The 12,698-nt window shown below is 40.1% G+C and overlaps 2 protein-coding genes across 7 annotated transcripts in view; one reads left to right on the plus strand and one right to left on the minus strand.

The window, feature by feature from the left end:
• Window positions 1–12,692, minus strand: part of LRRTM3 (leucine rich repeat transmembrane neuronal 3) — a 77,985-nt gene extending 65,293 nt beyond the window's left edge. For 2 of the 3 annotated variants that reach the window (XM_008642755.2, XM_017746369.1), the window contains exons 1-2: window positions 12,314–12,692; window positions 10,461–11,992 (exon numbers count right to left, since the gene is read on the minus strand). In XM_008642755.2, the coding sequence (XP_008640977.1) occupies window positions 10,461–11,992; window positions 12,314–12,317 (1,536 nt within the window). In that variant the 5' untranslated portion in view covers window positions 12,318–12,692. The other variant, XM_017746368.1, reaches the window with a different exon arrangement.
• CTNNA3 (catenin alpha 3) overlaps window positions 1–12,698 on the plus strand; it is a 431,590-nt gene that overhangs the window by 175,357 nt on the left and 243,535 nt on the right. The gene's annotated exons all lie outside the window — the stretch shown is intronic.

Consider the following 12,698-nt stretch of genomic DNA (forward strand, 5'->3'; position numbering starts at 1 on the left):
GTTGAGGGAAGTGTCTTGTCTGTCACATCCATATAGTGACCCAATAAAGCACTGATACCAAAAATTCAATTCTCTGTAGCTAATCAGCATCCTGTTACAGCAAGGCCATCATTTGAGATACCTTTTGTTTCCTCACGCGTAATAATTTTTGAACATTATGTTAATTTTCACTAAAAGTTGATGGGATAGGGTTCCTGCAGAGGGGACAAATATTCCAGACTGCTTTATTTTATTTTTTTTTCCAGAGTGTTTGAGCATGAATCACTTCCCTGTACCTCATTTTATTTACTCTGATCAATGAGTCTTCTCTACTGGGGGAAGCAATATAAAACTATTGTGAGAATGTCTCTAACATTTCTTTGTTCCTGGAAGCTCACTTGCTGCTGGAGCTGAGGTTGTAAGCAAGGCTTTGCAGGGTCGAAATTCAAGGTAGAAATTCAAGGGCATCTGGTACACTTAAATGTAGCTCTTGGATTTTCTTTTTCTTTCTGTGAAATAGCTAATCAAGAGAGCAGAAGAGCTCAGACTGAGGGAAAGAAAGGGAGTGGACTGGGAGAGAGAAATCTAAAAAAGAAATAAAAATAATGATCTTTTTCCTTTCAGTGAGAACTAAACCTGACCTAGGGGTTTTCTGCAACTGGGAAATTACCTTAATAACCCTCCTTAAGGTTATAGGCAGAGACAGAAAATTCTGTAGTCTGTGAAAAGGATGAAAATTCATAAATCCTGATGTTGCTAAACTGGAACTAAATCTGCAAGATTTGGAAAACAGGAATACATTCCTTTAACTCTCATGTCCTCCCCCACCCTGCAGTAGTTCATCCTTAGTTCTGTAAATTTCTTCCCAGTGCTCTTCTGAGCTAATTCTAATAGGGGATCTATCAAAATTCATTATAAAAATACGTAAGCCCAGCTGTGCAGTCAGCCATTAGTGTTCATACTATTTGATGAATTAAAATGCCAGGAAGTTAAGCTAAAATACCATTCTGACAGTATCCCCTACTTCAGGCCTTTTCACCAGCTCTTCTGGGAGCCTCTGGGTTAGGGAAGAAGGGCATCCATCTCTCTTGGAAATGCCTTTCAAGCCTCAGATGTGTACACGAGCACATCTACATGCAAAGAACATTATTTTGATATCCTTCTCTGTTGATACTGGGGTGTTGACATAAATGTGGGACACTTTGAGAATATGAACTGGATGGAAGCAATGAGTACTTGTAATAAATTCTCACTACAGACTCTGCAGTAGCATTTTCTTTTCATCATCTCATTAACGACTTTGAGCCATTAACAGCTTCAAGTGCTGAGTAAGGATTTACATTTAATTTAAGTCCTCTGTTCTTAGCTGACAAAATGTATTTTACACACTTGATGGATGTAATTAGTGTGATGAGGCTTTAAAAGAAATTGGCTTGGTTAAATTTAGAATTTGCCATGTCAGTTTATACATAAAGCCAAAGCATACATATGAGTAGTTCCGTGGCTTTGTTAAAACACATTTTATTAGTATTACTGATAGATAGATATTTTTAATTTATGATACTGATACAGTCCAAATCCAACATGCTTTCAGATTTGGCAGCACAATCCATTACGTTATGATTTCAAATTATTTTATACTGTTCTTGCACATCAGAACTTACCATTATGTGCTATGGCTACAGACAAACTATCCTTTGGATAACAAGGAACTGTGCATAACTGCTTAATTTCCTGTGCTTTACTAAGCTTTCATAAAAGCAGACCTCCATGCTGGACTTGAGTACCTGCAAACTGAGGGCAACTGCACTGCACTCACACTCCCTTTTCCCTGCAACGTTACTGCTTACTGCTCAGCCTGGGTCAGTGTTCAGGATTCTCATTTGGAATGCTCTCCCTCATATTTTCTGTGATGACTTGCTCACTAAAAAAATGAAGCACTTGTTTGTGCTGCGAGCATCAGCAGGGATGGGTAGAAGGTGTTGTCCAGTACCATGTGTGCTTGGAGTAAATCTGTTCTTTAATGAAGGACAAGTTTCTGCCTGGTAATTGGAGCTCCTGAACTCAGGTAATAATATTGCTGGGTTTTGCTGCAGGCCCGCATTTTGTATCAGTAATGTAACCGGGAGCTGTTGTTAAAGATAAATTAAAGTAGGGACAACTAAGCATTTAGTTCCCAAAGTGGAGAGCCTGTTCATGCTATGTGCAAGGAGCAGTTCCCAGACAGGTTTCCATCCCCGTCTGGAAGGATCCTGTGTTGGAAGGAGGATAGTAAGTGTATTACACTGTGAGTCACAGCCGTGAGAGCACATGGAATGAATTTCTGAATTGGAGATGGCTGTGATGTGCAGTGTGGATGTGTCTGGGTAGCTCAGGGTGTTTCAGGAGAAGCTGGCTGCTCTGGAGCAGGGTGGAATGAAGCTGCACTGCTCTGAGGATATGACTCATATCGCAGATGGCTGCAAGGCTAATGCTGGCATCTGAAAGTGTCAGATTACAAGTAATAGTGCACTGCTAACAGAACTCTGATGTGCTGGAATGGTTATTTGATGTTACTCTTTTTTGAAGAGGAAGGGATGATCCTTTTCTCATACTTTGGCTAAATATTTTTGTTTAAGGTTACTATGATTGTTATTAGTGAGGAACGTGGGGAATAAACTCTTCTAGCTAAAAAAACCCCAGACTTGAGAATCTGTAGCTGTTTTTTAAAGTGAACCATAGTTAATTATTTTCTGAGACAAGTTCACTGTAACTGTGTGCCAGGAATTAGTGTCAGTCCTTTGTGTAGCAGGTCAGAAGGCAGCTCCCCAGGAAACACCCTTTTTCAATGTGCAGCCTTCCCAGTGTTACTGAGGTAGGTCTGCCCCAGCTGCACCTCACGGAGGTACAGCTGCTTCCTTTCCTTGCAAGAGAACTTGCCAAAATCTCTGGGGAAGTAATTTTTTAGAGAAGCTCCATGGAGCTGGCCAGAGCACTTTGTAGACCCTTGATTCTTGTTCAGATTTCCAGTTCTGGGGACAAATCTGGAGGAGATAATGTTCTGTCACAAAGGTTAAGTGGTCTACTGGTGCAACAAATGGGTGAGATTTGGGTGTTTAAATTCCCATTTGCAGGTTTGAAAACCTTTGCTGTAGTCTGTTTTAAAATAAACAGCATAATCTATAGGAGACTGAGAAAAGAGTTACAGCATACTAATTAAGATGAAGTCTGAAGTGTTTTTCTGTTTGACTCCAGTCTGCTTTTTATAAACTGTGTTCCCTTTCTCTGCTTTTATCACCTGCAGCTTTTGCACAACTTCGCACAGGCCAAATAGATGCTTCTGCAATGTTAAACAATGTGTTTAACATAGAAAAGCAAACGAGACAATGTGTATGCTAGAATATACATTATGGAGTCTGTATTTTTGGAACGAAAAATCCATTTATGATGATTGTTTTTTCAGTGGATTTGTATGACTAATGTATTACTATTGCTTATTATCAACACTGGAGCAAAAAATGTGTTCAGTCTTCACAGCTCCTTCATCTACAGCTGTTTGTAATCTTGAGGGCAGTGAAGGGAAGAGCTACCAAGGCAGTTGGGATGCCCAGCTTTCACTGGAGATCCTGGCTTGCATCTTTGAATGTTTGGTGCACCTCTTCTCCTGAGTTACAGCTGAACCAGGAAGCGGATGGTAATCTCATTGCATTAGTTTGGAGTCTGTCTGTGAGTTTTGCAGCCTTTAAGGAACTGGAAAATATAAGTTCCCAAAAAAACCAGAACCATGAATTCTACAGTGCTATTTATTCTAACACTAGTTAAAGGACGGGCATTCAAACATTCAGTAAGTTGTTCCTGACCATAAAGGGCACATGTTAAGAGCCAACAGCATAAGCTAGGATTTGCTATGAAGCACAAAATAAATGCCAGGAGGATGCGCTCAGCTAGAATTATGTACCTGTTACCTGTTAGCAGTATCTTACCATTTCTACAGGTGTGGTAAATAATCATGTAAGAAAGAACAAAATAATAAAATGGAATATGTTTAGATTTTTTCCAATACCAGCTCAGTCCCACAGCTTTTGAAAGTATGTGTTATGTTATAGGAAGGTATTTTCTTCCTTTCATTTAGTAAGGTGTGAAAGAGAAGAGAAGGTTTATATTTGATGTCTAAAGATGCCCAGAACCTGACAGTAGCAATTTAAAAAAACCTAGATGTTTAAAGAGATGTTCTAAGAGATGCAGAAATGTTTATTTGACATTCCATTTTTGTCTGTCTATCTATCTATCTATCTATCTATCTATCATTTTGTATCTTTTAAATCCAGATTTTTGAGTTCTGGAAAAGCTGAGTGACCCTTCCTGATGTTTTACTAGTACTGTAAGCCACATTGCAGTCCTTTCCCTGAGTTTTTTTCTTTTTTCATCTCTCAGTATAATTATGGACATGAACAGAAGTGCCCATGAAAATGCAGTGTTTTCTTATGATTAATACACCACACTGTGGGATAGAGCGCCAGGATAATCCTTGGCAAGTACAGGGGCTACTGCTGGATTTCAGGTGACAGTAACTAAAAAGGCTGAGTTCATGGTGGCAGCTTCTGCAGGCTGCTGCCACTATCACTGCAGTTAGGTTTGCTTTCTTCTGGCACTAAGGAATTAGGGTCCTGAGAGACTGACCTGGCTAGTTAGTGGGTTTGTTCGTCTGGGGAGGAAAAGGGTTTGCACACAGAACTGAGCCGATGATTTCCTCTCAGTGGTGTAGTGAAGCACTAAACCTTGTAATGCATTTCTGTCCTGGTTTGGTGGGTAAGTAGGTGAGTAATTATGTTATTTTGGTTTTCACATGTCCTTACAGTGTATTAGTAGGCTCTGGCTGTCACAAAACGCTTGGAAATTAGCAAGGTTAAAGTGTAATTATGAAGTCATACGTGGTCTCAATGCGGTGTTGGAGAAATAGAAATTCTGAATAAAAAGGTACTGCCTACCTGCAAATCTTTTATGATGTTTGTGCTCATTCTAAATGAGATTTGCAGGTTCTCTGGTAGGTAGAATGTTGGCCATCATCTCACAGCTAATTGTCCCAGAGAGTCTTGGATAAAATCCTTTTTATTACATTATGACCTCCTTGGTGATCTGTTCATAGCTGTTGAGCTCAGTCACTTTTTACTGCTTGTGTGCTCTGCTGTGCTCTGTTGGAGGTGATGCCAGGGAAGAGTTTGACTTTAACCCTGCCAATCACATCACAACCACATTCTGTCCCACTGTGATGCCACCCACTCTCAAAAGCCTCGCTAGGAGTGAAAAGCAAGGCACCAGAGCATGGACTGATAGATGACTTCCCAATGCACCTAAAAACATCGAAAGTTAGAATTACAACTGTATTTCCTCCAGTGTGGAGTGAAATGAGGTTCTGTGCACCTTCTTAGGGGCAATGAAATCTGAAGCCTATCAGCAGAGCTGTAATCCTGACTTCATTGTCTTACCTCCTTCACTGTGGTTTAAAATCATGCCAGTAACATTGGCACAGAGTTACTGAGACCTAATGTAGTTGCAGCAAAATGTGCCAGAGGTTTTGCCCAAGCAAATATGCTGCATATTCATGTCATGTTTCCCGTTGTGTGACTTTAATATTGTTTGTGAATTTGATCTTTCATCATTTGCCTCTTGTGTCTGTACATTTTGTGTTTTTGAGAAGAAGCTCTTACTTTGACTTGTTCCCAGGTGGTGAGTTGCCCTTCCTTTTGATGTCTAGTAATATCTGTCTAATAATATCTTTCTCATTATTATAAAAATAAACTAAAAAAAATTTTTTTTTAGTCTTCTGTTGTTAGGAAGTTGAATGAGTTGTTTGTGGCCTGAGTGTATTTTCTAGTCTAGTAAAGTGGTGTTTTATAAATAATTAGTTCTAAATCAGTGGCCACGAACTTGTTAGAGCTCCTACCCTTGCTTACTTATATGCTCCTTGCCTTTTGCTGGCAGTAGTGACTCACACACTGGATAGACCATTTCCTGCCAGCTTTCATCTACTTTTATTTTCTCCATGTATTCACTACATTCAGGTTATGGCTCCTGTACACAGATCCAGTTGAGTACTCGGTATTTTGTGAGGGCCTGATGCTACTGCTGTGTGATACAGAAGGATGCAAAGGGAAAAGGCAAACACATCTCTGTGAATTGATATATGCAGGAGATAGCCGTGATTAAGCTCCCTACCCACTGGATGTCACTATTGTTCCACAGAAATTCATCCATGGAATATTTATCTAGCGTTGAGGGCTGACAGCAAAGACCATTTGCTTGCAGCAAACTGAAAATTTCTAATTGTGTTTGCAGGAATATTGTACATTTATGTTCATTTTGCAATTGAATTTTATATCAAGGTTCACCATTTCATAGTAATAAGAAAAGAGAGCACTGCTAAACCTTCAGCTGTGATGACTGTGGAAGTGCAGATAGCGAGTCGTGAAAACCAGCCAGCAGAGAAGCTTGCAGTCATTATACTCAAGCCACTTGTTCTCATTATTATTCTCTAACTGTGCAGTTGCTGGAGGTAATCTCAACACAGTGAATGAACATTACCAGTCTCCTCAAATTTGCTTAGTACATCAGTTATTTTGTTTTTCCGAAGATGTGCATTCTGTGTGGTTTATTACTCTGAAATGGCACTTGACTATTCCAAGAGCTAAGTCGTTCAGAGGCCAAGTAATCCACTGGCGAGGATGTCTTGGTGTGAGGGGACTGGATTACACTCCCAGTACTCAGCTGCTGTGTGATCCAACAAGTTACCTGAAATCAGTCGTGTCTGTTTGCATGATCTTGCAACATCTCTTGTAAACAATGAATATTAAGAGATTGTTGAAAGGTGTTTCTACAGTGTCTCACAGAGGAAGTCCTGACTGCCTTTAAAATTTTGGGGTGCTACAATAAAATGAAGCAGTCTGGTGATTCCACCTAATATTTGTCTCAACATCTTTAAAATAAATGTAGACTGCAAAACCAATGGAAATGACAATGGGCATGGGATAACCCTGCACTTTGTCTGCATCTTGAAAAGCCTTGGCTTCAGTGATAGCCCCAGAACACCATACATGACTCAGGAAAAGGAATAGTAAATTACTAAGAATCCCAAAAACGTGCAGCAAAACAAGCTCCAAACACCTTCAAAACCTATTGCTGCTCTCCTGAAATTGGAATATGTAGGTGATACCAGCTCCATTAAGGAAGAGCCGGGTCATTGGAGGCATTCAGTAACATCTCCTTCCTCAACTTAGTGCCTAAAATGCTTGTGTGAAGGCTCACAGGTTTGTGAGAGGCATCATAGCTGCTGTGGCTCTTACTTTGACATCTTCTGAGGATTCCTTGGCATCACCCCAGCAAGGTTTTAACAGTTTTGTGAGAGACTAGCACCAAACCATCCAAAACCTGAGACAAAGTGGGATCAGGATTTTAGATACTGGAGAGAAGCAAAGGAGACATTTCTTTGCTGGAACCTTTGAGGCTTCAGCACTTCATTTGTATCCAGGAGAGGGGCATCCTTTCACAGGGATTAAAAGCTGCTCAGCTAACACCAAGTAATTCCCACAAGATTATTAGAATTTGTGACTCTGGTGGCCTTGCCACCCAAAACAAGTCACTTCTGGAGTATTTTATTTGACAGTGCTGAGGCTCAGTTTAGCTGAGTTCATGTGGGTTTTGCCCACATGAAAGCAGGGGGTTCATAATGTGTTCTAAGGTGTTGAGGAGCTGGTTTTGTTTTCTAAACCATAGGCACTAGAGTGGGATTTATGACCTTGGCTCACAGGCCTTGTGAGAAGGTTCAGAGTTACACTGGGCATGTTTTTTGTGTGGTCAGTGGCTTCAATACCAATGACAATGACACACATTGACCTGTGTGTGTGGTATGTGTTTGGGAATACCTGCAGCTGGAGTTTTTCAGGCAAGGAATGAATTAGTTGATCTGAGCATGTCTGTGCATGGACTGGTCTTATTTTCTTTTTCATGCCTGTAATTAAATATTTTTCAAAGGGAGCTAGTGATGATTTTACAGGTATCACTTTCTGAAGGAGGTTGTGGGTTGGTTCTTTTTGACTAGTTGTGTTTAGAACAAGGCATTAAAGAAACACAAAGGAAAGCATATAAACTCCATCTCAATTATAGACAACTCTCACAATCACAGTCCATTAAGAAGTTTTAGAAGATGTATTGAATATTTTTGAATAACAAAAATTCTAAAGTAATAGTATGAAATTATTTTCTGATTGCAGTTAGCAGTCCTAAAACTAAATATCAAAATATAAATTTTTTTAGTATGTATTTATATTTGTACACACATACACACGTGTATGTATGTATATATGAACATCATATGTTTTGGACCAAATCTCTTGTGTTTTGGCTGTGCCTGATGTTAGTCACCACTGCAGAGATGAAAGCCTCTGAAGTACAGGGATGGTTCTTAACACAAAGTTTATAGCAAACTCTAATCCTTCAGTACAGACAATAACCAAGACCTGCTGGTAGAAAACTGAAAGCTATCTCTAGTAGCTAAGATAATTAAATGTGTATTGACTTTTTAATAGCAGCTTCCAAGGTACAACTCAGGTGCAGCTCTGCTGTGCTGCTGAAGTGCCTCAAGCATTTGCACTGTTAATGGTGTGGGGTCCTTGTGCTCAGGGAAATGGGGTCTCTGTTGCAGAGCTCAGTACAGTCTCAAGCTCCCACCCTCAGCTATTTCCTCACTACAGTTCCTGAAAATGAGAATGGTTTCATTATATGAAAAAAACCTCAAACCAACCCCTTCAAGTGTATTAGTTCTTCTAAGAGATGTTTCTAGCTTTGTTTTCATTGTATCAAGCATTTTTCAAGGTGATTGTCTGTGTTTGGGTTTTTTCCAGTAACAATTCAGGAAAGCCTTCTGCTAAGGTTTTGCTTTTTCTAATCTGCTGCAGTGAAACTGCTTTGTAGAAACATTCCCTCCCAAGTGATTGAAGATGTGCAGTTTACTAAGCCAAATCAAGTTGCAAAATAGAGATAATTAAATTACTGACTTGCTTCTATAAAGGTGCTGCTGTATTATTTCATACCTTCCCTTCCTGATAATCAAAATAAGAGGTATGATTTATTTGCAAATATGGGAGGTATTATATTCTTCTGCAACCAACAAAATATGTGATTTTGGGAGAAAGAAGGCAGAGAATAGCTGGGTTACTAATCTGTATTTTGCCCAGAACCACTGGTGGATGACTGGACATTAAAACTGAGTATCTGTGAATTCTGTAATGTCATTAGGGTTTTGGTAAGAGAGAAAAATAATTTGTCTTGGATTTATATAAAAGGATTTTTGGGTGCACTCCTCTCAGATCAGTGAGTAACCAGGTTTCTCTGAAAGCTCTTTGCAGCTGTGGTATGTCTAAAATGCACAGTCTTTGGCATTTTAAGTAACGAAGCTTTATTTAGTTATTAGAGGGACACTGTGCAAAACATAACACACAACCTTAGCAAGCCTAGCCCAGCAAACAAACAGAAATGGAAGAAAATGACAGCTTTTAATGGTTTCCTCAGCTACATTAATGCCTTTGACAGTCTTGAAAAGAGAATTCCTAATGAGAGCTGAAACAAATGTGTGCAGGAAGTGGTCTTGCTTTTGCTGCTGCACATTTGGGTTCCTCTAATTGCATCAATAAGGAATTTCTGCTCCTCATCTAATGAATGCCTTTTGACTACTTTCTGAAAGGCAACTGGCTGTAGGGATAAACACTGGCACCTTTTGTATGAAGTCACATAAACAGGTTTCAATTGCTAGCTATCAGCCCTGGAAACACTGTGTTATAATGCAGTACAGTAAATCCCACTGTACCTTTTTATTTTTAATTTTTTATTAAGCCTAGGTTTCCCTCTGCTTTGCGTCTGGTATGATACCTCATATCCTGAGGGTGCTTTTTAGTCTCTCTTGCGTTGGGCAGCAATCAGGCATTTTTTCAGAGCTGTTCCTGCACCATCTCTCTCCTCAGACAACTCAGAATTCATATGATGCTACAGTACCTGGGTCTTTACTTCATTCTGGGTTCAAAAAGTGAGTTTGAGAGCAAGGACTGGGGTTGGGGAGACAGAGGGGGACACTCTGAGTTTGATTATTTTTTTTCATTGTTGTCGTTTTTCTCCCTAAACAGAGGCACAGTTGGTGCAGGTGCAGTGGATTACTTATGAAAGAAGTTTTCTATTTAAAAACAAGAGAGACTTTAATGAAATCAGTAGAGGGTTTGTACAATAGGTATTGTATTAAACCAGAGCTCAGGCTTCACATTGATTGCGGTATTTAAATTTCAATGAGTTGATTATGTATGAGAGTAAAATGACCAGTATTATGAATGTACAAAAAAGAGACATGGAAGAGCTGTGCCAGAAAAGTGAGAAAAACGTTCCCTTTATAGTCCCTAGAGTTCAATAAAGCACCACTATTTCCCAGCTTTTAAAAGCTCTTTTATCACAATGGTTCATACCTCGCATTCCCTGGAGCCTGATTTGTTATACGTGCAGGGTCCTGTTCCATTCAGCAGCATCTCACTGGTTTCAGTGTTGGTAGGTTTGTAATCTACATAAAATTCCTGTGTGCTTGGAGTCATTTGCTTCAGCGACTGTCTTTTCTTTTTCCTGTGCCTTCTCATGAGAGAGCGCTGCTGCAGCTGCTTCATGCTGGCAGGGTAACGCTTCCATGACACATAGATCACCAGCAGGATCACCAGCACAGACAGGAAAAGAGCCACGCTGCCTGCTATGATTTTATGGAAGGAGATGTGTTCTGTGTCGTGCTCGGGCTCGGAGCTGGATTCGGTGGCTCCAATAGTTGGGGGCAGAGGGGGCTTGCTGTCATGTTTAGGCCTGGTGAGTTTTGGTTTAAACGTTGGCTTTGGGAGAGCTCGTGCTAGTTCAAACCTTTCCGTGGTACTCTTGCCACAGATGCTGTAGTTTTTCACTGCATCAATAACATTCACCCCTTGCAGCTCTTTGGGGCTGGCACAAATAATTGTATTTTCCCTCAACCCTTTAAAACTTTTAAGCCAGTTTACCAGAGAGCAAATGTTTCTACTGCATTCCCATATATTCCCGGCAAGGCTGATGTCATTGAGAGATATCCAAGAATCCAAAATTTCTTGACCAATAAATGTGAGCTTGTTTGAATCCAGGTTGAGGCGCTGTAAATTGGGCACACACTGAAAAACACTGGGTCCACTGAAAGCTTCTATTTCATTGCCAGATAAATCAAGTCTTTGTAATGAGCTCCAGGTCCAGGACATAGTTTGTCCTATCACACTGATTTTATTCCACTGTAAATAAAGGTTTTGAAGGCTGACTAGCCTTGGAAAAAGTGCCAGGTTGAGCTTAGAAAATTGATTGTGCTCCAGATGAAGCTCTTTCAGTCTGATCATACCTGCAAAGACATTCCTTGCTAAACTTCGGATGCGATTATAACCCAGGTCCAAGAGTTCAAGGTTCCTACAATCTTGAAATATTCGAACAGGGATGGTTCGTAGGGAATTGGACCGCAAATGTAAACTCAGCAGCTTCCTTAAGCCCCTGAACTGTTCAGATCCCAGAGACTGCAGCTGATTGTATGACAGATCCAAATTCCGGAGATTTGTCACAGGTCTGAAGGTATTATTAAGAAAATAGGAGATTCTGTTGGAACTCAAGATCAACTCTTTTAGTCTGCGTATTCCACTGAAAGCATTTTCGTCAATATTGCTGATGTGGTTATGGTCTAAATAGAGCCAGGTGAGTTGATTAAGACCTTTAAATTGATTGTATTTTAGTTTTTGGAGGCTGTTATATCGAAGGGACAAACCTAAACAACCAGCAGATATACTTGAGGGAATCTCCTGCAATTTCTGAGATTCACAATATACCATTTTGCCTTCACACCTACAGCCCTTAGGGCATCCTCGTTCAGCAGAAGAAAGCATTGTCAGTAATACAGTAGGGGCTATTACCAGAGCTACAGCTGATCCGCTCAGTAGCCTAATTACATTGAAACCTGGAAATAAAAACAACTTAGAAAAGTTATCCCCCCACACATCAGTCATTTCTTTCAATCATGCTAAAATCTTTTACTTCAACAATCATTTACAAAGCCCTAGCTCAACTCGGCTACTTTTCACATTGGGTTTTTTTTACTCAGCTTTTTTTTTCTTTTAAGAACACCCTGATATAAGTACTGAAAAACAGTTGGGTAAAAGGTGTAATCCCTAAGTCATTTAATAACATAACACATCAAGGTAAGTCTATGGAGTAATTAAAGCACAGGCTATGCAGTAACTATGAACTATAAATTAAAAAGATAACATGAAAAACATACCCATCCTTTGTGGTGTTCAAAGGTCGTCCTTAGGTCTTTTGTTTTTTGCTTAGTGTGCCACAAGCATGGCAGCCCCTGTCAGCTGCACTGTAGTGAGTCAGGGCTCGCTGACACCCAGGAAGAAAAATTGGACCCCTTGGGAGATGGACCGATTTTGGAACATTATTCTTTGCCAGCCGTGCAGAACACTCCAAGAATAAATCAATCCCAACACCGCATTCGCAGCAAAATGTCAGATTCTTCCTAGGTAATAGGATCTTCATGGATATTACGGTTTTGCATCTTTCTAGTTAAGAACCTGGCTTTTAAAACGTTGCTTTATAGGAGAGCATGTTGGTCGGTGCTGCCCGCAGCGCTCAGCTCTGGGAGCTGCCACTCCTGCACT

Source organism: Corvus brachyrhynchos, unplaced genomic scaffold, assembly GCF_000691975.1.
Source record: "Corvus brachyrhynchos isolate BGI_N302 unplaced genomic scaffold, ASM69197v1 scaffold279, whole genome shotgun sequence".
Taxonomy (NCBI): domain Eukaryota; kingdom Metazoa; phylum Chordata; class Aves; order Passeriformes; family Corvidae; genus Corvus; species Corvus brachyrhynchos.